A 24135-nucleotide genomic window follows, 5' to 3' on the forward strand; every position below is an offset into this window, starting at 1 on the left:
AAACTACCTTTTCAGTACTGATATCCTGAGTTGCCTAATTTCTTTGTGGCTTAATATATTTTATTCCCTTCAGATCTTTAATCTCCTCCACCACTTCAAAGGCCACTTTACTTTCCCACCACCACTTACAAGGCCACTTTCCTACTGGAGGATGTCTCATCATCTAGCATCCAAATGCAAACAAAATGTTACAGCCACTTTTTTACAATATTCTTGACAAAGATATAGAAGTGATTTGCCATTGCCTTCTTGTGGGTTTGACCTCCGAGTTCCTTTTCATAGGTAGGATGGTGTCTTTCATGCTCAACATGTTATGACATATTTTATTTTAAAAGGTCAATTAAGCTGAGAAGCCAGGAAGCACAATAAAGTATAATTTGGAGGGGAAAGGGGAAACGGACCATTCCAGAAGCTCCAGCATTTTAAAGCAAAGTTTCATATAACTGCAGTTTGAAATATTCTGCAGATGTGCTTTAAATAAATCAGATCAGCTACTGTCTATTAAATAGGATCGAACTGAAATAGCTTTCAAAGTAGCAAATGCCTTGCATGGAACTATCCTAGGAGTCATCAAAAACTACTTTACATAAAACATTAGAGTTAAGTTCAGAGTATACTTTTTAAAGGCTAATGTGTGTCTACTTTATTTTTCCTCCCACAAAATTGTCACTATTTCAAGAACTACTAATAAACTGGAGTGAATTTCTCAGAGAAGGCAAAGAAAGCACTTTATACAATATGAAAAATACTTTTACCATAGGCAGTAAATGTAATAGTTTCTTATTTGTACATCTGCCATCTCCTTCGATAGGTTCCAGAAGTCTTCAACAGGTTTCACCATACCACTAGAATAAATTGTGTACACTTTTATAGGGCCAAAAGACACATGACTCTTGTCTGATGCTGTGCATGTTTTGTTGAAGAAAAGGCAGCTCAATGTTTTATTTGAAACTACGCTTTCCGGAAGAAACAGGACCTTTTCTAAAGCAGTGGTTCTCAACCTGTGGGTCGGGACCCCATTTGGGGTCGATCGACCATTTCATGGGGGTCGCCAAGCAAGGCTGTCCGCCATTTTTTTTGTCCGCCATTTTTCCCCCTTTTCCTGCAGGTGCCTTACCTCCCTTGGGCTGGGCCAGCTGGTAGTCGTCCTGCTCCGTCTCTGCCGCTTGCCAGCTATGCCTCGGCCAGCGCAGGGGGCAGAACCACGCATGCGCGGCGCTCCCGGGCAGGGAAAGTCCTCGACCTACGACCGGTTGGGTAGTCCTCGACTTACGACCGGTTTAGTCCTCGACTTACGACCGGTTTAGTCCTCGACTTACAACCGGTTGGGGTCGCGGCATTAAAAAGGTTGAGAACCACTGTTCTAAAGGCTTGCTCTCTGAATGAACCGTACGATATTGCTGATTGCAGCCACAACTGCCCCTCAAGAAAAATGGTTGTCTAACCTCAATTTAAATAATTCTAATGAAGACGAATCCACTATTTCCGAAGCGGTTTGTTAGGAAACAAAAGCTGCTTTTTCCCCACCAACTTCTTAGCCAAACATCTGCTTTTTCCACTCACGGATTCCGGGCTGCCCTTCCGAGCAGCGAATCCCAAGTCTGTCTTAACACACATCACCTTTCTATATACTAGAATTCCGCTACCTTTAAATTTCTCGTGTGTAGGCTAACCGTAGCTAGTTTTTTTCCCCCCCATGTTCGATTTTCCAACCATTTGCAGAAAGCCTAACCCTAACCCAAGTTCGGCAATACAAATGATCGAAGCCTTTAAAGGGAACGTAAGTTGTGCGGGTGACTGCGCAAGCCCTCCGTCTGTCAAGAGAGGAGCACAAGGCTTCTCGTCTATGGAGATTCTCAGTCATCCAGATCATGGTTGTTCTCAGAGCTGAAGAAGCTTCTTGGATGAAAAGTGAAACGTCTTCAAGGGAAAAAACAAGAAAGTCCAGTTCAGGGGTCCTCAACCTTGGCAACTTTAAGACTTGTGGACTTCAACTCCCAGAATTCCTCAGCCAGCAAAGCTGGCTGAGGAATTCTGGGAGTTGAAGTCCACAAGTCTTAAAGTTGTCAAGGTTGAGGACCCCTGGTCCAGTTGCCTCGTGAAAAAGCACGTTTGGGATAACTACGACCTGGATGACTGAGAATCTCCATACAGACGGTTGTCTCAAAGGTGCTTTTTCAAGAGGCAACTGGACGTTCTCGTTTTTCTTTGAAGGCGTTTCGCTTCTCATCGGCGCCTTTGAAACACAAAGCTTCTCCTTTCCTCCACAATGAAAAGCGCTCGTCCAACGCCGCCCCCCACCCCGCCAAAACACCTTAGCAACAAGAGGCGAACCATGCACGCACGCCCGCGCTTGCGCCCTCGGCCTTTCCTCCCCTCCCCTCCCCATGGCCTGTCCCTGTGCAAGGGGCGGTCTCTTCCGGTTCATGTAGGAACAGAGGAAGCCGGGCGGCCATCTTGGATCATCCGGGAGCGGCGGCGTTGTTGCCGCTGCTGCTGTTGCTACTACTTGAGAGAGAGAGAGAGAGAGCAAAGGGGACTCGTTTGGCGGCGGCGGCGGCAGAGGGTTGGCTTCTACAGCATTCCACCCGGCAAACCCTCCAGGCTGTGACGGAAGGGTCTTTTCTCCTTGGCTCTGAGCCTTCTTCCCCTTTGGGATAGGGGGTAGGGAGCCAAGGAGTTGGGAGTTGTCCCGGAGAAGAAGGAAGAGGAGGGGGCGCAATTAAAACATGAGAGCCGAGGCCCGGTGAAAGCGATCCGTATAGAGAGAGAAAACGCCGAGGGCTTGGCCCGCTCCTTTGACCAGCTCTGGGTGGTTCCTTGTTCTTTTCGCAGCCGACAGTGGTTGCGCGGAAAGCGACTGCTGCTTTTCCACTTTCCTTCTTCAGCAGCCTGCAAGTTGGGCTGTGTACCGTATTACTGCAGCGCCCTGCACATCTCTCCCGCTCCCCGCTTTTTCTTCTTCTTAAACGGCACCGGACAATTTTTGGCCCATTTTTCTTTTGGGGCTCCAGGACAATCCTCTCCTAATCTGTCGTCCCCACCTTCTAAAGACCGTAAGCCGCCTATAAGATGATTCCTGAAAATTCCCAAGAGGATATAATGCTCCATTATCAGACTGGAAGATAGATGAGAAAGAAGGGGTAGCGGTGGTGGAGGAAATAACTCAAATTTCTTTCCCCGTACTACCTTTTATCTTGATGGTGGCACTTGAGAGCTGCTACCATGCTGTAAAATCACATTTTTTTTGTAAATACATATGTATATGTGTTCGGAGGGAGGGAGGTGTTAGGAATTTTTTTTTTTATTTTTATATAATAAACAGTTGGATTTTGCCATTGCAAACGGGTGCTTCCAGCTAAGTGAATGAAAATGTCTACTAGAACTCCATTGCCCACGGTGAATGAACGGGACACTGAAAACGTGAGTGCGCTTAAGGATTCTTCATTGGTGTAATGTGTAGTTTCATAGTAACTGAATACCATTTTAATAATTAATGTCTGTCATACAGAGTATAAGTGATAATGCAGATCCTTAGATTAATGAAAAAAATCTTTTGCTGTTTTCAGTGGAAAAAAAAAATCAATGTAAGCAAATAGCATATAGAGAAATAGTCTATATTCATTTAAAATATAGCTTAATATTACATAGGGAATTCTCTACTGCAGGTTTTATGGAAGCTGAAAATCTGATAATGGTTATTTTTTACAGGTTGCTTGTTGCAAAATGTCAATTGCAAGAAAACTCCTATGAGGCCTTCCTGTTGTAATAACCTTCCTTTTTATTGTTTTTGGAATCCTGCTTTTTTCTCTCATCTCTTTTTCAAAATAAGCCTCTCATGCTTAAAAATATGTTTTCAGAAGACAATGGAGAATTGAGAAATGAACATACGTTCTTAGACATAAAATATATTGCTAAAAAGGGATCATGAATACATATATTGTGAGAAAGAATGGGTCATTTGTTTTGACAGATAATGAACAGTATTACCTCTCTCTCTCATATCTAATTTGTATTTCCTTTAACTATTTAAACTTTGATAGTGATATTCAATTGGGTAATAAGAGAGCTTCATTTTTGGGTGGTGCTGGAGAAGAATTATCCATCCTTAAGTAGCATATTTGCTAATTTCATGCGTATTGAAAAAAAACTATTTTCTATTTTAGATAAAATCGGGTATTTTTAATAGTGTCAAACAGCTTAGATACAGATGTTTTGTGGAAATGAAAAGCAGACTGTATGTTGAACCCAAGCATTTGTCTTGGTCTGTCACTTTAAAAAAATAATCAAAGAAATCCTGTACTGTAGAAAAAAACATGTTGATTAATAGAGATTTTAAGTCATAAGAAATAATTATATCTGTATTTGGTTCGATTGCAAATTAATAGTAAACTAGAAGCTTATTAGGTTCCAAGAAAGGAAAATGTTAAGTTCCATTAGGATTTTAAATACAGGAATGAGAAATATAACAATGTTTTATAATGGTTTTTTAATCAATTCTGCTTATTAATCAATTGGATGTGATTGACACAAGTTTAGACACAAGAGGAAAATATGTAATATCAAGGTTTTGTATTCATTATCATTGTTGATAAAACTTTTATCCTTTGTTTACTTTAGCTCTTGATACAACCTGCAGATTTGTGTTTAGCAAAAGTTAATGCAGAAATTCAGCTATAGAACATTTTGGACTTCAGTTCAAGCTTTCAAAGTTTGATTTTAGATAAAATTGTTCAGAATTAGGCATTTCTGTAAATCATGGTTACTCTGAGAATTTAGTAGGATTATTCATATGCACTTTCCTTAGATCTTTTAGTGTTGTTTACATCAATCACTTAATGTAATTTAAAAGTCATGTGTGAAGATTGTCCTTATGCTGTACTCCAATACAATTAATAAAGTTGCAGAATATATGAATACTTAAATAGCTAATTAATGTATCATTGTTATTCAACAAAGAACACCATGGAATATTTGTCAGTCTGAAGTATGCATGCACCTTGAGAAAAAACATAGGGGTTTAGAAAATTGGGGGGCAAATTTTCTATGCTTCTTTGTTTCTGAGCATATTATTTGTAATTGCGTTGTGGCCTGTATAAGAAGCAGTAAGCAAACCTGGCTTGTTGTATGAATGTGGCTAATATCATTTTAGCCTGTCTTTGATCAAACAGGAATAGAATACACAATTCTTCTAAACACATTTTAAATTTTCAGAATGTGTATCTGTAATTTCAATTGTTTATAAACTTGCTCTTTTTTTTAAATTCCTAATATTGAAATACTTCCTCATTGCAAATGTGGCAATTGTAGTAGAGAAGTTTTAAGTGAAATGGATTTAAAATGAAAAACACCTTGTCAAATTGTTATGAATTCAGTACTTTGTTATTTAAAAGTTTGTCATCTCTATGATATAGAAGCTATCCAATGGAGCCTGGGTGGTATTTTCCAAAATAGTTTTCTGCAGCATTTACTAGAAAAGATTACAGTTTCATATTGATTTCTAGAAAAATGCTGAATAAAAATTATTCTTGCTTCTTGTAGTGCAATACTGGTAAGTAATTTTTAAAGTGAAATTGTATATATTAGTGTAGCAAATCACTTTTTCTTAGAACTGCTGGTCATAATTTCTATAAACAATTTCAGGTTTTGGTATTCTGAAATCAGATGGCTTATTCTGAACCTGTAATTTTTGACCTGACTTTCTGGAATTATTTCACTATGCTTACAAGTCTAAGCTCTTGAGTTTCTGTTTCTGGTTTCATTCACACATACTGTGAGTATAGGATTTTTATTTGTGTTGTGTTGAACAAGTCTTTGTAGTCTGGTTTAGAAATAGCATGATACTATAATGAATAGGCTTGCACATCACACCAAGACTAAAACAAATAATATTGCTTAACACTACAAGTCAATTTGGCTTTGATTGTGAAATTCTATATACAATGCTCTCATTCATATTTTAACATGAATAAATGCTCATTTGTATTCTAGCAATATTTTTTCTGCTTGCAACATCCATCCTGGAGGTGGCTTTCACACATTTGATATTTTCCTTGCAAGCCACAGCTTTCAAACATGGGGGGGCGTATAAAGAAATTTACATTTAATGGGCAATCCCTCTTCCAGTTTAACATTTTTGATACCACCGGAAACATCCCCAGATAATATTTGACATGACTATCCAAAGTAGGCTAGACGAGGCATTTTTTAAAATAGAGAACCTTCATTAAGTTTATTTAAATGTCATTTGCATCATTATGATAAAATAATATCTAATGGACATTTGAGAAAGATGGAGCCCCTATACATAAATGGTCTATTAATCAAAGATTCATTTGATTGTACATGGAAATAACTCTGTTTTACACAATATTCTTAAGAATATTTATCACACATCTGTATACTCCATTGTCTTTGCACAGTTCCTAAAATAAACCTAATTTATTTTAGATTGAGAGTCAATTTAGTGTGGTAAAAGCACCAGGCTAGAAACTAAGAAATTTTCCCACCTTAGGCATAAGGCCAGCTGGATGACTTTGGGCCAATCATTCTCTCTTAGGAAGAAGGAACTGGCAAGCTACTTCTTAAATTGTTGCCAAAAAACTACAGGCTGTTGCCAGGCATTCAAGACACAAATTTAGTTTGTTACTGAGTTTCTTCTAATCTAGACTATATCCTTGCAGTGCCTTGAGCCTACTTCCCCTAGTCTGATATTTGCACCACAACTGTTATCCAGCCTAGTAAGCACAACCAACAGCTATGCTGGTTGAATGTAAACAGAGTTGTAGTCTGGAGAACCCCATGTTGAGTAAAACTGAATTGTGGTAAATTGGAAAACATCGTTCTTATAAGGCATGTGTTTGAATTGCATTTTATAAGCGCTGTGAACTAAAACAATTACACAATTATTAAAAGACCCATTTATAGCATGAAATAAATGAATGAAATCAGACTTTGTTATGGCACCCTAAAATGTGCCATAGATCAGCTACTGTGTTTAAATTAGAAATAATACATTTAAGGTGATTTACCAGTATCATTTTTTGAAAATGTTCATGCAGTATTCCACTGTGGTGCATTTGCCTTGCAGTCTTTCTCAATAGTCCATGGACTTCATAGTGAATTATGTACTATTAATTCATAAATCAAACTGCCTATGCTAAGTGACTTGTTTTAAATGAACCATTATATAGTAGAGGTTAGGACATTGCTGTGGAATGTGAATCAAGTGTATTTGCTGATTCATCTTTATTTATGAATTTGTAAACTGCTTCAGTCAAGGCTACTCTTTTCATAAAAAAGCAGCAGTCAAAACCAATATATAATCACATATAATTTATTTTCACGATGCAGTGTTAATGGCTTTTTACTTGGAAGCAATTTCACTGGAGAGCCAATTTGGTCTAGTGGTTAATGCATTATGCTAGAAACATGGAGATCATCAGTTCTAGCCCTTCCTTAGGCATGAAGCCAGCTGGGTGACCTTGGGTCAGTCACACTCTCTCCGAGCCTTAGGAAGGAGACAGTAGCAAACCACTTCTGAAAAGCCTTGCCAAGAAAGTACAGGGACGTGTCCAGGCAGTTTCAGAATCTGACATGACAGAAGTGAAGAAAAAAAAATTTGAGTTTATTAGAGATGGACTTAACTCTTGTATAAGTATTGATGCAGTTGTTTTGGGAGTGAAAATCAAAAATAAATTATATTTATCATCTTAGAGATATTTAACAGCTATATTCACATTAAACAATATGTATATTGGAATATGGAAGTTTCACAGCATTTGTTTTTGGGGGTTTTCAAAACCAGTTAAATAATGACAATCACACACACACACACACACACACTTGTATAACTAAATAAAAATTTAGGGTTGACATTTGACATTTACATTCCTGAATTCCCAACTTAACATATCTCCAAGTTTTTATCTGTAAGAGAACTTTTGGGGCAAAAAATGACTTCTTAAAATAGCTTTATGTTACATAATAAAATTGAAATCTAAAAAGAGATTTTTCTAACACAAATCCCAGATCTTTGCCTGTTGGATGATAGTATGGTTCCATAATTACTAACAATAGCTGAATGAGAAGTGGCCTAGGTTGACAATTTTATTGATGAATTGGGCTTGCCTATGTCTTACTCTTAAATTGCTATATTTACATTTAAGTGCTGATAACAGTAAGAACATAGTCTGATTAGTAAATAGAGACTTGGCATGATTGGGACAGTATATCAAATTGTGAAAAAAGCAGCAATTTTGTTGTCTCCTGAAAGTAACAATGAAGCTAGAATGCTCTTCTATGCAAAATAATTCATTATTCATTATTATTATTTATAATTCAGTATTATTTATTTTATACAGGTAGTCCCCTCAGTCCCTAACTAACTCATTATTTTGTGACAAATCCAAAGCTATTCTTTATTTCCAAGTATCCATATCATGGGGAAATGTGCATTTTGTGCCCATGGACACAATTCTTGGCATCTACCAAGTTTCATTTGTTGTTGTTTTTAATTAGAAAAATAATATTGTGAGGTTGGTGTGCAGTGTGCCAGTGTCCAGTAATATCTTCTCATGATTGGCACCCTTTTCCAGCATTAAGATGTGTTTGAATATTAGTATTTTCCATCATTGAGAGTTCAACCACTTTTAATAGTATTTTTTATATTATTCTTAAGATGCATACTTGAGGAGTGTTGTAGAAATCTTTCTGGCTGTGGGTGCCATTCTACTGAATTGTGTCTTGAAGAATGATTCTTGGCCACACTTCCATAGAAAAAGTAAAAAGTAATAGGGTGGTCCAGAATGTTCTGTGACTCTGGAAGGGATTTCAAAGAGTGCATTCATCAGCTTGCCTTCTAGTAAATTGATACTATATAACTGGTCATGTCCCTTACAGTAGCCATTAGCCACTCTCTGAGATTGACCATGATACGTGCTCAAATTTCCAAATACGCTTCCTACCTCAAAATGGTTGCTAATTCTTAACTCAGGTATTCAGGTAACCCAGAAATACTGACATAATTTAAATTTGAAATACGAGTGCTTTGCGATTAATAGTACCTAATTATTATATATTATTTATCATGACATTATAGCAAACCAATGACCAAAATTAAAATTGCTTCTTAGTTGTCATAAGCCACCTAGAGTCATCTCAATAGAAAAATGGGCAACATGTAAATTTAATGAATAAATCCATTGATGCAACTAAACAAAAGCTGAGAAAAGTACCTCCCAAAACATGAATTTAAGGGCCATAGGAGCCCCTGGGTCATGCATGAGGAGATACATAATGCAAAGATTTAATGAATTATTCCCAGTTCTTTCTCTTTGGCATAGTGATGTCCAGCTTTGTCATTCTTATTCTGTCTGGTAATTGGCTACGGATAGTATTTAATATTTTGTCTTTGACCTATACTGTTAATCCTTCATGTGAAATAAAGTACACTGAAAGATGATAGGAAGGAGAACTCCATCTTGCTGAGTCAGCTGCTTGTCATTGATCAATATTGCTAGCTTTCTGGTGGTTGCTGAATGTGCAATTCCTCTCGTATTTTTTTTGGGGGGGTAGTGCAATAGTTTCTAGTCAGGTTTAAATATGTTGGAAAGAATTTTGTTAACATTTGAATATAGAAAAATATTAAAATATGTATTCAGAAGATTGAGGTGTTCATAGTAAAGAGATAAGGATTGAGGTGTTCATACTAAAGAGATGATCCTTTGGTAAATATCATCTACTGAATCTTGTCAGTTAGTTTAACGTTTAATACTGTAGCTACGTAATTGTACAGAAGACAGAGTGGGTCCAGAGAACAGAGGTTATATTGTACTGGACATTGTTGCAATTTTTTAAATGTAGCATGGCTTCTGGTTATAATGTTCTAATTCACTATTGCTGTTTCATATCTCTTATTTTGCTTTGTTTTCTCACTAAGGTTTATTCAATTTCTATGGCTGCTCATCTCAAGCAACTGAGAATAGTGGTCCAATATGTATGCCTCTTTAGCATATTCTCTTGAGAGATCATTTTATTTACAAAATAAACTTTATTTTTATCCAAAGGATAGATTTGCACATGGGAAAAAGTTAAGTAAACAATTCAACTGTTCAGCAGAAACAGATAATTTAATGGTCTTCTGCGTTAAATGCAGCCCAAAATTTCAAGCCAGTGCAGTATTTTAGTCTAAATATGACTGAAGAGCACCAGATTAGAGAAGGATAATTGAATGCATAGAAATTCAAAGGTTGCATAGATTATTGCTAAAGATTATCATACTACTAACATGATTCTGGTAGGATGACATTGTGGAGTTCAGGGTAAAGATGATGTGTGCCATCATTTGATTGTGTTAGCAATCACATGAATTTTCTCCACAATGATCTGTCCCTAACTGGTCCTTCAAATCTTTCAATCATGCAGCCATCACCACTGTAACTGAGTTCACCCACCTTGCTGTTGGTTGAGTTCTTCTCTGATTTGCTTCCATCTTTCCTAGCATTAGAGCTTTCTCCAGAAAGCTAAGACTTCATATAATGTATCTGAAGTAGGTTAAGCCTGGCTATTTGTGCCTCAGGTGAGTACTCTGGATTGATCAGGTGTGAACCTATATACTAATATAAAATAGGCAACGTGTGATGTTATGATGTTGAAGTATCCCAGGCTTATTCCACAGCTTAAATAAATCTCACCTTTTGTTAATCTATAGAACAGGAAAATATTGATAGATTGCTGAATGATTTGCAGTATGTGGACAATGACTTCTTATTCCCAATTGTCCTGTAGGGTTGTGGTATGTATTTTGAGGGATGCTTCATGAAGCAACCAAACTACTCCTTTGAACCTATGTTTGAAATGTTTGGATGCCATGGTTCAAAAGTTTGATGTAGTTTATTGAGGTCACTCTCACTGAGTTTGCTCCTGAAGTAGGTTCACACAATATGGGAGGTCCTTGAAGCAGCCATGGGAAAACTCTGAGAGGATATGCTGTCTCAACATTTTGAGCAGCAAGTTTGGACAAGCATTTTTATCACTTTGGAAATTACCTTCCAAATGTTTACATGCCTTCAGTGTAAAAAAGATATCCTCCATTTTTTATAATCTCTATAAAGTCAATATTTGTAGATCCAAAATCATTCAGAATCTATCTCAAAATAATAACTGTGGGGTCTAACAAAATAAGCTGATCTCTGAAGATTGAAATCTGCCCGTACCAAAATCTTGGTAAGTAAGAAATAGAAATTCAGGGTGATTACATGTCCTGTATAGCATATAAAATTAATTTCATTGTGACAAAACTGTGTTGAAACTAATTTTATTCCAATGAATTTCTACTTCAGTTATGTACTGTATTGTACATAGTCCTTTTAGATTATAACTTTTATAACCAACCTATCATCTCTGATATTTAGGGCATCAAAAGAGGGGAAATTCTCAGAATGATGCAGGATAGGAGGCATTAAAATACATCTTCCATTATGTCCCTTGGTCATCAAACCAGTAATTTTAAAAAGTATGGCACCTGGCTACTGAATGTTTGCCTGCCTCTGTTTTAAAGACAAAAGTCCTAAAAATATATTGTGAGAAGATTGGTAAAAAATAAGGATTTGCTGATGGATATTGGGAATATGTGATAAATTATGAATAGAACTAATAATCACCATTCAAATATCATGTTGTAAATAGGGAAAAGTTTCTGCTGCATTCCTTATCTTGGTGTAAAAAGAATCTGTCATCAAAGAAAATGGACTCCTCACATATTACTTAAAGATAGTGTTGTATGATTTCAGAAAAAATAGATAAAATTTATATTTATTTTTCTCTTCTTGCTTTCACTACGCCTATTTCTTAATGAAAAAGGATGCGGGGACATCTGTAGGGGAAAGCTTTTGTGAAAAGGTGGATTATATTTTTGTCCAAAAACCAGGCTTATTTCTTCTGAATATATTAGCTATCAAACCTATTTCTCTGTTCTTAGTTTGCTGATTTTATTTTAGATCACCAGAAAATAAAATTGTATCAGAGTTGTTAAGAAGGGAGTAGTTAGTAAAATTACCAATTCTTTCCATGAATACTTTGTAAGCTTGGATGTTTTGAAATAGAATAGTGAAATAATTATGAAATTTACAATTCTTATTTACCTAGGATTATGTAATTTATCTAGAATTCTTTACTTTGGATTCTTACTAAGGGAGTGTCACTTTTTATCTCTGCTACTTATCCTTCTCTATACATTGCTGATTTCTCAATGTATGCTTACTTTAAGTCATACTCTACATACATTTTTTCTTAAAAAAATGATTGTTAGAATATTACTTTTAATGTCAGTTTTCTATCCTGCATCTTGCTTTCTTTGCGTTTTGACTTAGAAGTGCTCAAAATATTTTGTTACCCGCAGAAAATTTTTGAATAATGTTTGTTTATTTATTTGAAAGTTAATAAGACCCCTTTGAGGTGATGAAGATATGTCTGAATCTTGTTATCTGGGGGGAATTCAAGCCAGTTGTTCTTAGGTTCCCCTGCTTGAGCAGGGGGCTGGACTAGAAGACCTCCAAGGTCCCTTCCAGGTCTATTCTATTTTAAAGGGTCCTTGGAACTATTAGTTCTGCTACCTACATTCTGAATCCATGCCCCTCCTAGTTTATTAAGGCCTCCTGGGAAATGGCCTTGCAGGAGGGGTGATACAGCTGTCCTGAAGGACGTGGTGGTGCACCCCCTTCTCAAAAAGCCATCTTTGCAGCTCACAGTATTGAACAACTTTTGTCCAGTCTCCTATCTTCCTTTTTTAGGGAAGGTTGTTGGCGCACAACTATAAAGGGCCCTTAATGAAGTGAATTATTTGGACCTTTTCAGTCTGGGTTCAGGCCGGAGCACAGCACTGAAATGGATTAGTGACATTTGTTGATGACCTTTGGAAGGTTCTGGATGGAGTTGTTATGACCATTCTGGCCCTCCTGGACCTTGTAGCAACTTTCAGTATCTTTCATTGGTATCTTTCTGGATCGGCTTTGGGAGTTGGGAGTATGAGACACTGTGTTGTGGTAGTTCTCTTCCTTCATGGCTGGCCTCAGTGTTGATACGGAAGGAATGGTTGAGTCCTAAGCCCCTTGAATGTGAATTGCCCCAGGGCTCCAGCCTTTCATAAGGTGAAACCACTAAGGGAGGTCATCCATTGGTATAGGATTCAGTATCATCAGTATGCCAATGATATCCAATTAGAGATATATATCTCCAACCCTAGCCAGACTAGTGATGTTAGGGCCTTTTCTGTAGCAGTCCCTACCTTATGGAACACTGTGCCCTAGCTTTTGGCAGATTTCTATCCTCCTAGCTTTCCATAAAGCTTTTGAAGACCTGGCTTTTCCCCAAAATACTGGGATAGGATTAAATGATTGCACATTAGAAGTTTGACTTGGCACCAGGTTTTTGTTGTTTTTAATGTTTTAATGTATTTGGTTTTATAATTTTAATATTTTTGTACATTGGTAACTTGGTACTCATTGTTAATTGGTTCTGGGAGGTGGGACAAGTACTAAAAACAAGTGCCAAACAGACCACATGACTTACACATGACCCTTTGTTTTGTCTGGGAAGGACTTCCTGTCTGTCCTTTTTCTTATGTCAGCAACCTTCCCAGCATGGTTGACTTCCTGTCCATTCTCCACGACCATCCCCCTTTTCCTATTACAACACGTCAAGTACCCCCAAAAAGTACCAGGACAAAGTTTTCACGTCAGAATGCATCGAGTACCAAATTCTATGAGTTTTGAAGCAGTTGAGTATCAGGGTACCACTGTATGTTGTTTTAATTTTTGATTGAGAGCTGCCCAGAGTTGGTTATAAGATGGGCAGCTGTATAAATTTTATAAACAAGTAAGTAAATAAATATAGCATAAAGTGCTAAACTAAATAATTCTCAGTTGGCTAAAAGATAAATCCTGGGCTATTTAATTACGTCTAATAGAATACTGCAAGGAAAGGAACACTATGCAAGCAGTGTTAAGGATAGCTTCTTCAGTAATTTGTGATATGTTGACATTTGTAAATGGGTTCAGAAAACAAGAGACTTAAGCTTCAATCACTGAATGAAGGTTGATGATTTTGTAGTTGTCATTATATTGGGATGAACTAATTTGAAACTTGCAGGATCTTGCTTTTTAATATAGCCCCGAAGGCTGCTTTCTGAAGCCAGTTGCAGAATACTTACTCGGGCAATATTTCTAAACACACATTCCAATACAGAAATCAGATTTTAGTATCAGTTGGCTGCTTTGGCTAAAATGATATTCATGAAAAATTTACTCTTAGTCTACCCCATCGCCAGTATTTCTCTAATCTAAATAATTAAATTTGGGAAGAGTGAATTCATTCAAGTATTGCTGTTATTAGACAACAAAAAGCACAAAACCTGATCAAACCGTTTCAGAACATTTAGAGACATCAATAGATTTAAATCTATTATCTTGCTTTTAGACTTACATTACAGTATTGTTCATTATTTTGTAGAAAGAACAACAGTGAAATTAATGTATAGATGAATTACTGCATCAGTTTAGAAAATGATGGCTACAAAAGAATTGGAAAGATATAATAAATATTTTCCCCAAGTGCTGGGATTAGATCAGTGGTTCTCAACCTTTTTAATGCCGCGACCCCAACCGGTCGTAAGTCGAGGACTAAACCAGTCGTAAGTCGAGGACTAAACCGGTTGTAAGTCGAGGACTAAACCGGTCGTAAGTCGAGGACTACCCAACCGGTCATAAGTCAAGGACTTTCCCTGCCCGGGAGCGCCACGCATGCGTGGTTCCGCCCCCTGCGCCGGCCGAGGCGTAGCTGGCAAGCGGCAGAGATGGAGCAGGCCGACCACCAGCTGGCCCAGCTCAAGGGAGGTAAGGCACCCGCCGGAAAAGGGGGAAAAAAATGGCGGACAAAAAAATGGTGGACAAAAAAAATGGCGGACAGCCTTGCTTGGCGACCCCCATGAAATGGTCGATCGACCCCAAATGGGGTCCCGACCCACAGGTTGAGAACCACTGGATTAGATTATGACTGCACATATAAAAATTTTAACTTGTTATCAGGTTTTTGTTGTTAATGTTTTAATGTGTTTAGTTTTATAGTTTTACTAGAAGAAGAGCCTAATGCTGGGAAAGATTGAGGGCAATAGAAGAAGGGGACGACAGAGAATGAGGTGGCTGGATGGAGTCACTGAAGCAGTAGGCGTGAGCTTAAATGGACTCCAGAAGATGGTAGAGGACAGGAAGGCCTGGAGGAACATTGTCCATGGGGTCACGATGGGTCGGACACGACTTCGCAACTAACAACAACAAATGATTTTATATGTTGTTTTAACTTTTGATTGGGAGCCACCCAGAATTGGTTAGAAGATGGGCAGCTCTACAAATGTTTTAAATAAATAAAAATATAAAGGCAATACTAAACATAAATATAAGGAAGTATATGAAGAAACAATGAAGCTAGAATATTATTGTAAAACTAATATAGTATATATGGCAATGTTACTTTATTATAATTCCAATAACAGAATCAAAATTGTAAAGTCCAAAACTTGTTTTGTGTATGATATTGCAATGGCCAGTTTATGCATACAATAAATGATAAATTATTAAATAAATACGTTATTAAAAAGCTGGAAAAATATTTATATCTAAAGTGAGTATATTCCAAAATCCAAGCTCATACAGGAGATAAATTGGGACCAAAACTGTTTCAGGATTTCTAAATTTCTTCATTAAACAAAGTTTTATTTAAAAATGGTTGTGGGGAAGAAGGGAGGACTTGGCTTTCTTTGGAAATCATGAAGTTTGCATACCCAATCCTTTAAAAAAAGTAGAAAATGGTTCATAAATATAATTACTTAATTCTGTCTCCAAGTTTAATTAAAAAAGAGGTTGAGCAGATGATTATCTTTTTCTTTTTGCAGACAGGACAAAAGTGCTATAGATCTTATAATCAAAGATTTTAAATAATTATGCAAAATATTGACTTTACATCATACTAAAATGTGAAAATGGTGGAAACTGAATCTCTCCAGATCATTGCAAGAAATGCCTTATATTTGTATTAATGATTTAAACTATTCAACAAGAGTGTCTGTTCAGTAAAAATACCATTACGTTATACTGCATTTAAAAGAAATTTTTAGAAATCAAAGTATGAGATCCATGTAATCCATTTTGTTCCCAATAGTTACTGAGATTGTTCAATAGGCAGACTGCAAAAGTTGTAAAAAAAAATCAGGTGTTTGCTTGATGGCTTTTCCAAAAACTATTAACAGAAATCTTTTCTGTTTAAATATCAAAGTTTTAATTTGATTATCATAACTTATATACATGTACTGTTTTAAAGTTACCTGAATTGGTGGCTATCACCAGCTGTTAACAAAAGCTGTAATGGTTGAACATACTACAAAACAATATTTTTTTCTGTGTTTCCTAATCTGATATCAACTTATTTATTGTTCTAGTTTATTGTGTTACAGTGTATCCTAAATTTTTCTATTTTTATTATAGCATACCTCTCATGGTGAAGGACGACAGGAAATTTCTTCCCGAACTAGTCGGTCTGGGGCTCGCTGTAGGAATTCCATAGCTTCCTGTGCAGATGAGCAGCCACATATTGGGAATTACAGACTCCTTAAGACAATTGGAAAGGGAAATTTTGCAAAAGTGAAACTGGCCAGGCACATTCTTACTGGCAGAGAGGTAAAGTCTTGTACTAGCATTTTTTTTAGATTTTGCAGAATAAATTTCCTAATATAATAATTTTTAATAATTAAAATAATGTGAACTTTACATAGAATCATGTACATTTAACAGGATGGTTTTTTTCTCTATAATCAATACTGACAAAATGATTTGGCCTAAAAAGTACAACTAAAAGGTTGATTAAATGTTGCCAAATTAAACTGTGGTTGTTTTCAGACTCTAAGTCATGTCTCATTTTTTATGGCCCCATAGACATCCTTCACTATCTCCTGGAGTTTGTCCAAATTCATGTTCATTGCATCAGTGACACTATTTAACCACCTCATCCTCTGCCATCCCTTTCCCCCTTTGCCTTCAATCTTTCTCAACATGAGGGTGTTTTCCAATGAATCCTCTCTTCTCATTAGATGGCCAAAGTATTTGAGCTTCAGCTTCATTATCTGTCTTTCCAAAGGACAGTAAGGGTTGATTTTCTTTAGGATCGACTGATTTGATCTCCTTGCAGTCCAAGGGACTCTCAAGAGTCTTCTCCAACCCCACAATTCGAAAGCATCAATTGTTCAGCACTCAGCATTATAGTCCAACTGTCTCAGCTATACATTACTACAGAGAAAACAATAGCTTTGACTATACAGACCTTTATTGGCAAGGTGATGTCTCTGCTTTTTAATATGCTGTTTAGGTTTGCCATAGCTTTCCTCCCAAGGAGCAAGTGTCTTTTAATTTCATGGCTGTGGCCACCATCTGCAGAGATCTTGGAGCCCAAGAAAATAAAAATCTGTCATTGATTCCATTCCTTCACTTTCTATTTGCCAGGAAGTGATGGGACCGGATGCCATGATCTTCGTTTTTTAACGTTGAGTTTCAAGCCAACTTTTGCACTCTTCTCTTTCACCCTCATCAAGAGGCTCTTTAGTTCTTCTTCACTGTCTGCTATTAGAGTGATATCGTCTGCATATCTGGGGTTGTTGATATTTCTCCCGGCGATCTTAATTCCGGCTCGTGATTCATCCAGCCCGGCATTGCACAAGATGTACTCTGCATATAAGTTATATAAGCAGGGTAACAATATATAGTGTTATCGCACTCCTTTCTCTATTTTGAATCAATCAGTTGTTCCATGTCCAGTTCTAACTGTTGCTTCTTGACCCGCATACAGGTTTCTCAGGAGACCGGTAAGGTGATCTGGTACGCCTATCACTTTAAGAACTTAATACAATTTGTTGTGATCCACACAATCAAAAGTTTTATCATAGTCAATAAAACAGAGGTAGATGTGTTTGTGTAATTCCCTTGCTTTTTCCATAATCCAGCAAATGTTGGCAATTTTATCTCTAGTTTCACTGCCTCTTTGAAACTCAGCTTGTACTTCTGGTAGTTCTAGGTTCACATATTGCTGAAGCCTAGCTTGTAGGATTTTGAACATAACTTTGTTAGACTATGAAATGAGCCCAATTGTACAGTAGTTTGAGCATTTTTTGGCATTGCTCTTCTTTGGGATTGGAAAGTAAACTGACCTTTTTTAATCCTCTAGCTGTTGAGTTTTCCAAATTTGCTGTCATATTGAGTGCTGCACTTTAACAGCATCATCTTTTAGGTTTTTAAATAGCTCAGTTGGAATACCATCAACTCCAGTAGTTTCATTGTTGGTAATGCTTCCTAAGACCCACTTAACTTCATACTCCAGGATGTCTGATTTGAGGTGAGTGATATCACACACCATCGTGGATATCGGGCATTAAGATCTTTCTTGTATAATTATTCTGTCTATTCTTGCTACCTCCTCTTAATCTCTCTGCTTCTCTGCTCATCTTTGCACGAAATGTTCCTTTGATATCTCCAATTTTCTTGAAGGGATCCCAAAGTCTTTCCCTTTCTATTTTTTCCTCCATTTCTTTGCATTGTTCACTTGAGAAGGCTTTCTTATTTCTCCTTGCTATTTTCTGAAAATCTGTATTCAGTTGAGTATATCTTTCCCTTTCTCCCTTGCCTTTTGCTTTCCTTCTTTTGTCAGCTATTTGTAAAGCCTCATTAGACAGCCACTTCACTGTCTTGCATTTCTTTTTCTTTGTGATGGTTTTAGTTGCTGCATCTTATATAGTGTCACAAACCTCCGTTCCTAGTTCTTCAGTCACTCTGTCTATCAGATCTAGTCCCTTAAATCTATTCATCACCTCCATTGTATATTCATAAAGGATATGATTTATGTCATATCTGAATGGCCTAATGATTTCCCCTACTTTCTTCAATTTAAGCCTAAATTTTGCAATAAACTGATGTGAGCCACAGTCCGCTCCAGGTCTTGTTTTTACTGACTGTATAGAGCTTCACCATCTTTGGCTGCAAAGTACATAATCAGTCTGATTTCTGGCAATGTCCACGTGCAGAATCGGCTCTTAGGTTGTTGGAAAAAGTGTTTGCTATGACCAGCATGTTATCCAGCATGTAGGGAATGTAGAATCCACAAATGGGTTTTAGAAGTCCTCTAGCCCAATTAGACCAATCAATCAAAGTTGCCACGCCCCTGCAGGGACTGACCATGCCCCAGTTTCTTTTTGGTCTCAGCCCTGAAGAGATGTGAGAATTTGGCTCCCGATTGTTAGGAGAACAGGTAGTAAATTTCCATTCGTGGATTCTTCCTTTTCCCTTTGGTGAATTAGTTCAGCGCTGGGCTCAGCGCTGCCCTAGTCTTTCCATTCTCAGCCTCATTCCTTTTCCCTCGGCAAGCCTTTCTACTGCTAGCCAGCTGATCGTCGCGATCGCTCTTGACAAAACTAACAAAACAAAACTTTGCTAGCCTTTGCCTTGTTTCACTTTGTACTCCAAGACCAAACTTGCCTGATATTCCAGTTACCTTTTGAAAATGTACCTCCTACTTTAGCATTCCAATATCCTATGATGAAGAGGATATCTTTTTATGATGTTAGTTCTAGAAAGTGTTGTAGGTCTTCATAGAGCCAGTCAACCTCATCTTCTTCAGCATCATTGGTTGGGGATAGACTTGGATTACTGTGATGTTGAATGGTTTGCCTTGGATTCAAACCAAGATCATTTTGTCATTTTTGAGCTTGTACTCCAGTACTACTTTTTCCACTCTTTTATTGAGGGCTACTCCATTTCTTCTAAGAGATTCTTGCCTACAGTAGTAGATAATGGTCATCTGAATTAAATTTGTCCATTCCCATCCACTTTAGTTCACTGATTCCCAAGTTGTCGATGATCAATCTTGCCATCGCTTGTTTGATCCCATCCAGTTTTATCTTGATTCATAGATCTTACATTCAAGGTTCCTATGCAATATTGTTCTTTATAGTATCGGGTTTTCCTTTCACCATCAGATACATTCACAGTGAGCATCCTTTCAGCTTTGGTCCAGCTGCTTCACTCTTTCTGGAGCTACTTGTAACTAGCCTCCACTCTTCCCCAGTAGCATATTGGACAACTTCCAACCTGAGGGACTCCTCTTCTGGCCTGATATCTTTTAACCTTTTGATACACTCCTTGGGGTTTTCCTGGCAAGGATATTGGAGTGGGTTGCCATTTCCTTCTCTAGTGGACCATATTTTGTCAGAAATCTCCACTATGACCTATCCATCTTGGGTGGCCCTACACAATATAGCTCATAGCTTCATTGAGCTGCACAAGCTCCTTTGCCATGACAAGGCAGTGAACTATGAAGGGGAATGATTAATTAAATTAAAATTTAACTAAAGTAAATTAAAGTATAATTAAACTATTAAAAATTAATGTTTTTGGAAATTCCAGTAAATTGTATTCATTACAAGAAGCTAAATATCTTCCTTTATAGAAATATTGGCCTGACACAGATTTCTTTATTTCATATATATTCTTGACAGTATTTATGTATAGCATCTTTATATAAAAATCTGCCATTAAAATGAATTTGGATTCTGTTGCTCAGTTAAGAATGCAAGCGTACTTCTGCATTAGGACATGGTCAATTATTCAAATATTATCTTTTCTATTTTGGCTAACTAGATACCAAAGGTTCAAAAGAATACAAAGAAAGTAGCCCCCTCTGCAATTGTTCCCCAGCAATTGTAGAATACGAGTGGTGCATATGTAGTGGACAATGTGATAGTAGCCGCTATCCATTAATGACCAGATTCCCTATGCACTTGTATAATCTTTTTCTGAAATCATCTGTCAGTGGTTGTAATCATTTTTCATAAGCAGATGACTCCAATTCATCATGTTGGTTGCCCTTTTCAGCTTCTTTCTGCAGCTGTCGAATATCTTGGTGCTGCAACCAGTTAGATACAGATGTGTTATACATATGCAAAGGTTGATGCTTTATGTTCAGTTGTCTTCTTTCTTATCTCCACAAACAACAAGAGCAGAATGTTTTCCTGAGTAGCCAATCTTAATCTGTTCAGACTGGTGAGATACTTGAACCATATTATAATATCTAAGCTGAGAAGGGCCTCTACTGGCTCAATTTAATGCTCTTCCTTCAGTCATTTTGGAAGGCAGATACAAAAAAATTCCATATGCTGCTTGACTATGTCCATGTGATACAGATGCTGTAGAATAGAATTCTCCAACCTTTCCGGCTTTGTGTACTGGAGAGGCGAGGGGCGGTAGAGGGTACTGGAGAGGGGAGGGGCGGTAGAGGGGATGGTTCTGCCCAAGCAGTGGGCAAGTGCCCATGCACACAGCTCCTTTTGTGCAAGTGGCGGGCTGCTGGCACAAGTGGGGATGCACAAGTGCATGCTGTAGCCTGCTATTTCCATGGCCTGATTCTGAACAGTTCAAGGTCCAGTAGTGGGTTGCAGCCTCAGGGGTTCGGGACCCCTGCTGTAGAATCTATTGCCCACATTGTATTGTACTGCTGTTTTTATAGTGATACTAGATTCTGTATTTATTTCTCCTCATCTAATAAAATACCAAGTCATTTTGATACTTTTTCATACAAATTCTGCTTGGCTGCTGTGTAAGACTAGGAAAAGCATAGTTTTTTTCAAGAGTCAGTGATACATAGTATAGCACAGGTATGCCAATGCTGAATCTGAAGACGTTTTCCCACGTCAGACCCAAATCCAACACATATCTACTATATTTTATTGGCTAATTAAGTATTGAGCCTTTTCAGCCTGAATTTAAAATGATTTAATAGTACTAATACAGGAGAATATTTGTAGTTCAGGGTTGACATGAGGGGTCCTTGAGGGTCTCTGAGCTAGCTTGTTTTCTTACAGACATTTCATTACCCAAACTAGGTAACATCATCAGTGCTAGTGATGATGTTACCTAGTTTGGGTAATGAAACATCTGCAAGAAAAGCAAGCTCAGAGACCACCAAGCACCTCTCATGATTGAATAGTCTTTTATTAGTCGCCAGTTATGAAGCAATTTATCTTGTGTTTCATGAGAATATGTACATTTTTAAATCACCTTGAACATAATTATAAGAAAAACACTAGAAACAGACAGCTATGCACCCTTCAAAATTTCTTTCTGCTCTTTCATTTATAGGTTTAGAGTCACCCACCTTTAATGGCTGACTTTTGATAACATTTACTATTTTTCTGATACCATTTGGAAGGACAGTTTCCCTTAAACATGTTTTTAGAGGCAATCTCTTTACTCACCATACCTTATGTCTTCAAGTAGAACATAATGTTGAGGTAATAGATTTAGTACTCTTAGCTCATGTATTTGCCTTTTATTAATGAAAAGGTTAAGCTTTTGGAGATTTTTGGCAGAAAATTACAATGGAAGGAGAGCTAAGTAGAAGGGAATTATATAAAACAGGAAAGATAATACAAATCATATGACAAATCAGGTAAACTATTGTTTAAGAAAAATTAAATGAAAATAAATATCACCTGTTTGCTGCTAATTACTATAGAAATATAGTAACACTGCTTTCAAGAAGAAAACAGTATTTGCAAACAAACAGCTGTCTATTGTATCAGCTGATGTTTCCAAGCAGTTCTGTTACACCCCCCAGTGAATTATGTTAGAGTGAATTCAGTCTGAAGACCATAAAGCTGTATTCAATAAGGATATTATAAACACCTAGTTCAAACTAGTAATGTATTATCCACATATATTTTGAACTATGTTTTGTGTTAAAGCTGGTTGATTGACTCTTAACAGCAACCTAAACAGACAAGAAAAACATGGAATTCATAATTTTGAGGTCCACTGTGATTTAATTTGACCAGTTAAAATATTTCTGTTTGGCACAATGAAAGTCGTGATTGCAGAGTATTCATAATGTTGAAGAAATGTATAAATATATTTCTACTTATCAGAATTCTAGATTCAGTAAATTATAGACACCCACACCCACACGTGTGTGTATGTATTTGTGTATATGTAGAGAGAGAGATTCAGGAGATCACTTTCTATGTTCTAGGTAACAATTGACTGTCCATTATTAGTAACAAACACCTGTCTTCACTGCAGAAGAAATAATGTAAATAATTGATTATGGACTGTATTTAGAAATGGGATTTGAAGAAAGATTCTGTTATAACTTCCTTTAGATTCTATGGGCTGTTTTCCTTTTTTCAAATCCCATTTTGTCATCCTTGCCATCTTTATTCTTCATTTTTGTCTCTTGTTGTTTGTCTTGTCTTTAATGTTTTAAACAATTTGTAAACTGCCCAGAATCACTGGAAGCTGGGTGCTGTATATATTATATCATCATCCATTATTATTATTACTATTGACATTAAATTGATTTTTGTGCACTGGTTGCTCATATACTATTAACAATAAATATTTCTGCTTTGCAATACAGCTACAGTTAACAGAAATCAAACAATTGTATTTTTTCTAGGTTGCAATAAAAATAATTGACAAAACTCAATTGAATCCAACTAGTCTACAAAAGGTAAGTTTATTAGTTGTTCCATCTTTTAGGTATACTACTTTGTTTAGAATATTCTTTTCTGGCACTAATGTCTTCCATTTTTAAACATTGTGTATTATTTTAAGAATAGCGTATTCAATATGATTTCATTTTAATAGTACCTTTCTCTTCTAATGGATAGAATGGAAGGAATCATTTAATTAATAAAATTAGTTTTGATCTGAGCTCAAAAATTTTATCAAAAACATGAAATAAGTATTATATCTATATTCTCATACCCAAATCTGTAGTATAAACTGAATTGTGTCTACCATTTTGATTAATGGAAAAAAATTATAAATACAGCATCTTCACAGATCACTTTTTCAGGCTAGAACTATATGAACTGAAATTAGGGATCCAGATTACAAACCAACTGGGAATCTGAGCAGTGGAGGAGATATAAGCCGTGCCTATAACTTCCTGTCACCCAAAATGTTTCCTTGAGTTACATAGCAAATTCATATCAGGAATCTCCTCTGTAGAACAGCATCTGGAGGAGGGGGAGATGTAGGAGGAAGT

General features: G+C 36.9%; 1 protein-coding gene across 1 annotated transcript in view; it reads left to right on the plus strand.

Annotated features, from left to right (window-relative positions):
- Positions 1–3313: 3313 nt before the first annotated feature.
- The window catches only part of MARK3 (microtubule affinity regulating kinase 3), a 74647-nt gene continuing 53825 nt past the window's right edge, over positions 3314–24135 (plus strand). Inside the window, exons 1-3 of the mRNA XM_015813232.1 lie at positions 3314–3423; positions 16536–16727; positions 23542–23595. Coding sequence (XP_015668718.1) covers positions 3367–3423; positions 16536–16727; positions 23542–23595 — 303 coding nt within the window. The 5' untranslated portion in view covers positions 3314–3366. The remainder of the gene's footprint in view (positions 3424–16535; positions 16728–23541; positions 23596–24135) is intronic.

The sequence above is a fragment of the Protobothrops mucrosquamatus genome, unplaced genomic scaffold (genome assembly GCF_001527695.2).
Source record: "Protobothrops mucrosquamatus isolate PMUCROS unplaced genomic scaffold, P.Mucros_1.0 scaffold145, whole genome shotgun sequence".
Lineage (NCBI taxonomy): Eukaryota > Metazoa > Chordata > Lepidosauria > Squamata > Viperidae > Protobothrops > Protobothrops mucrosquamatus.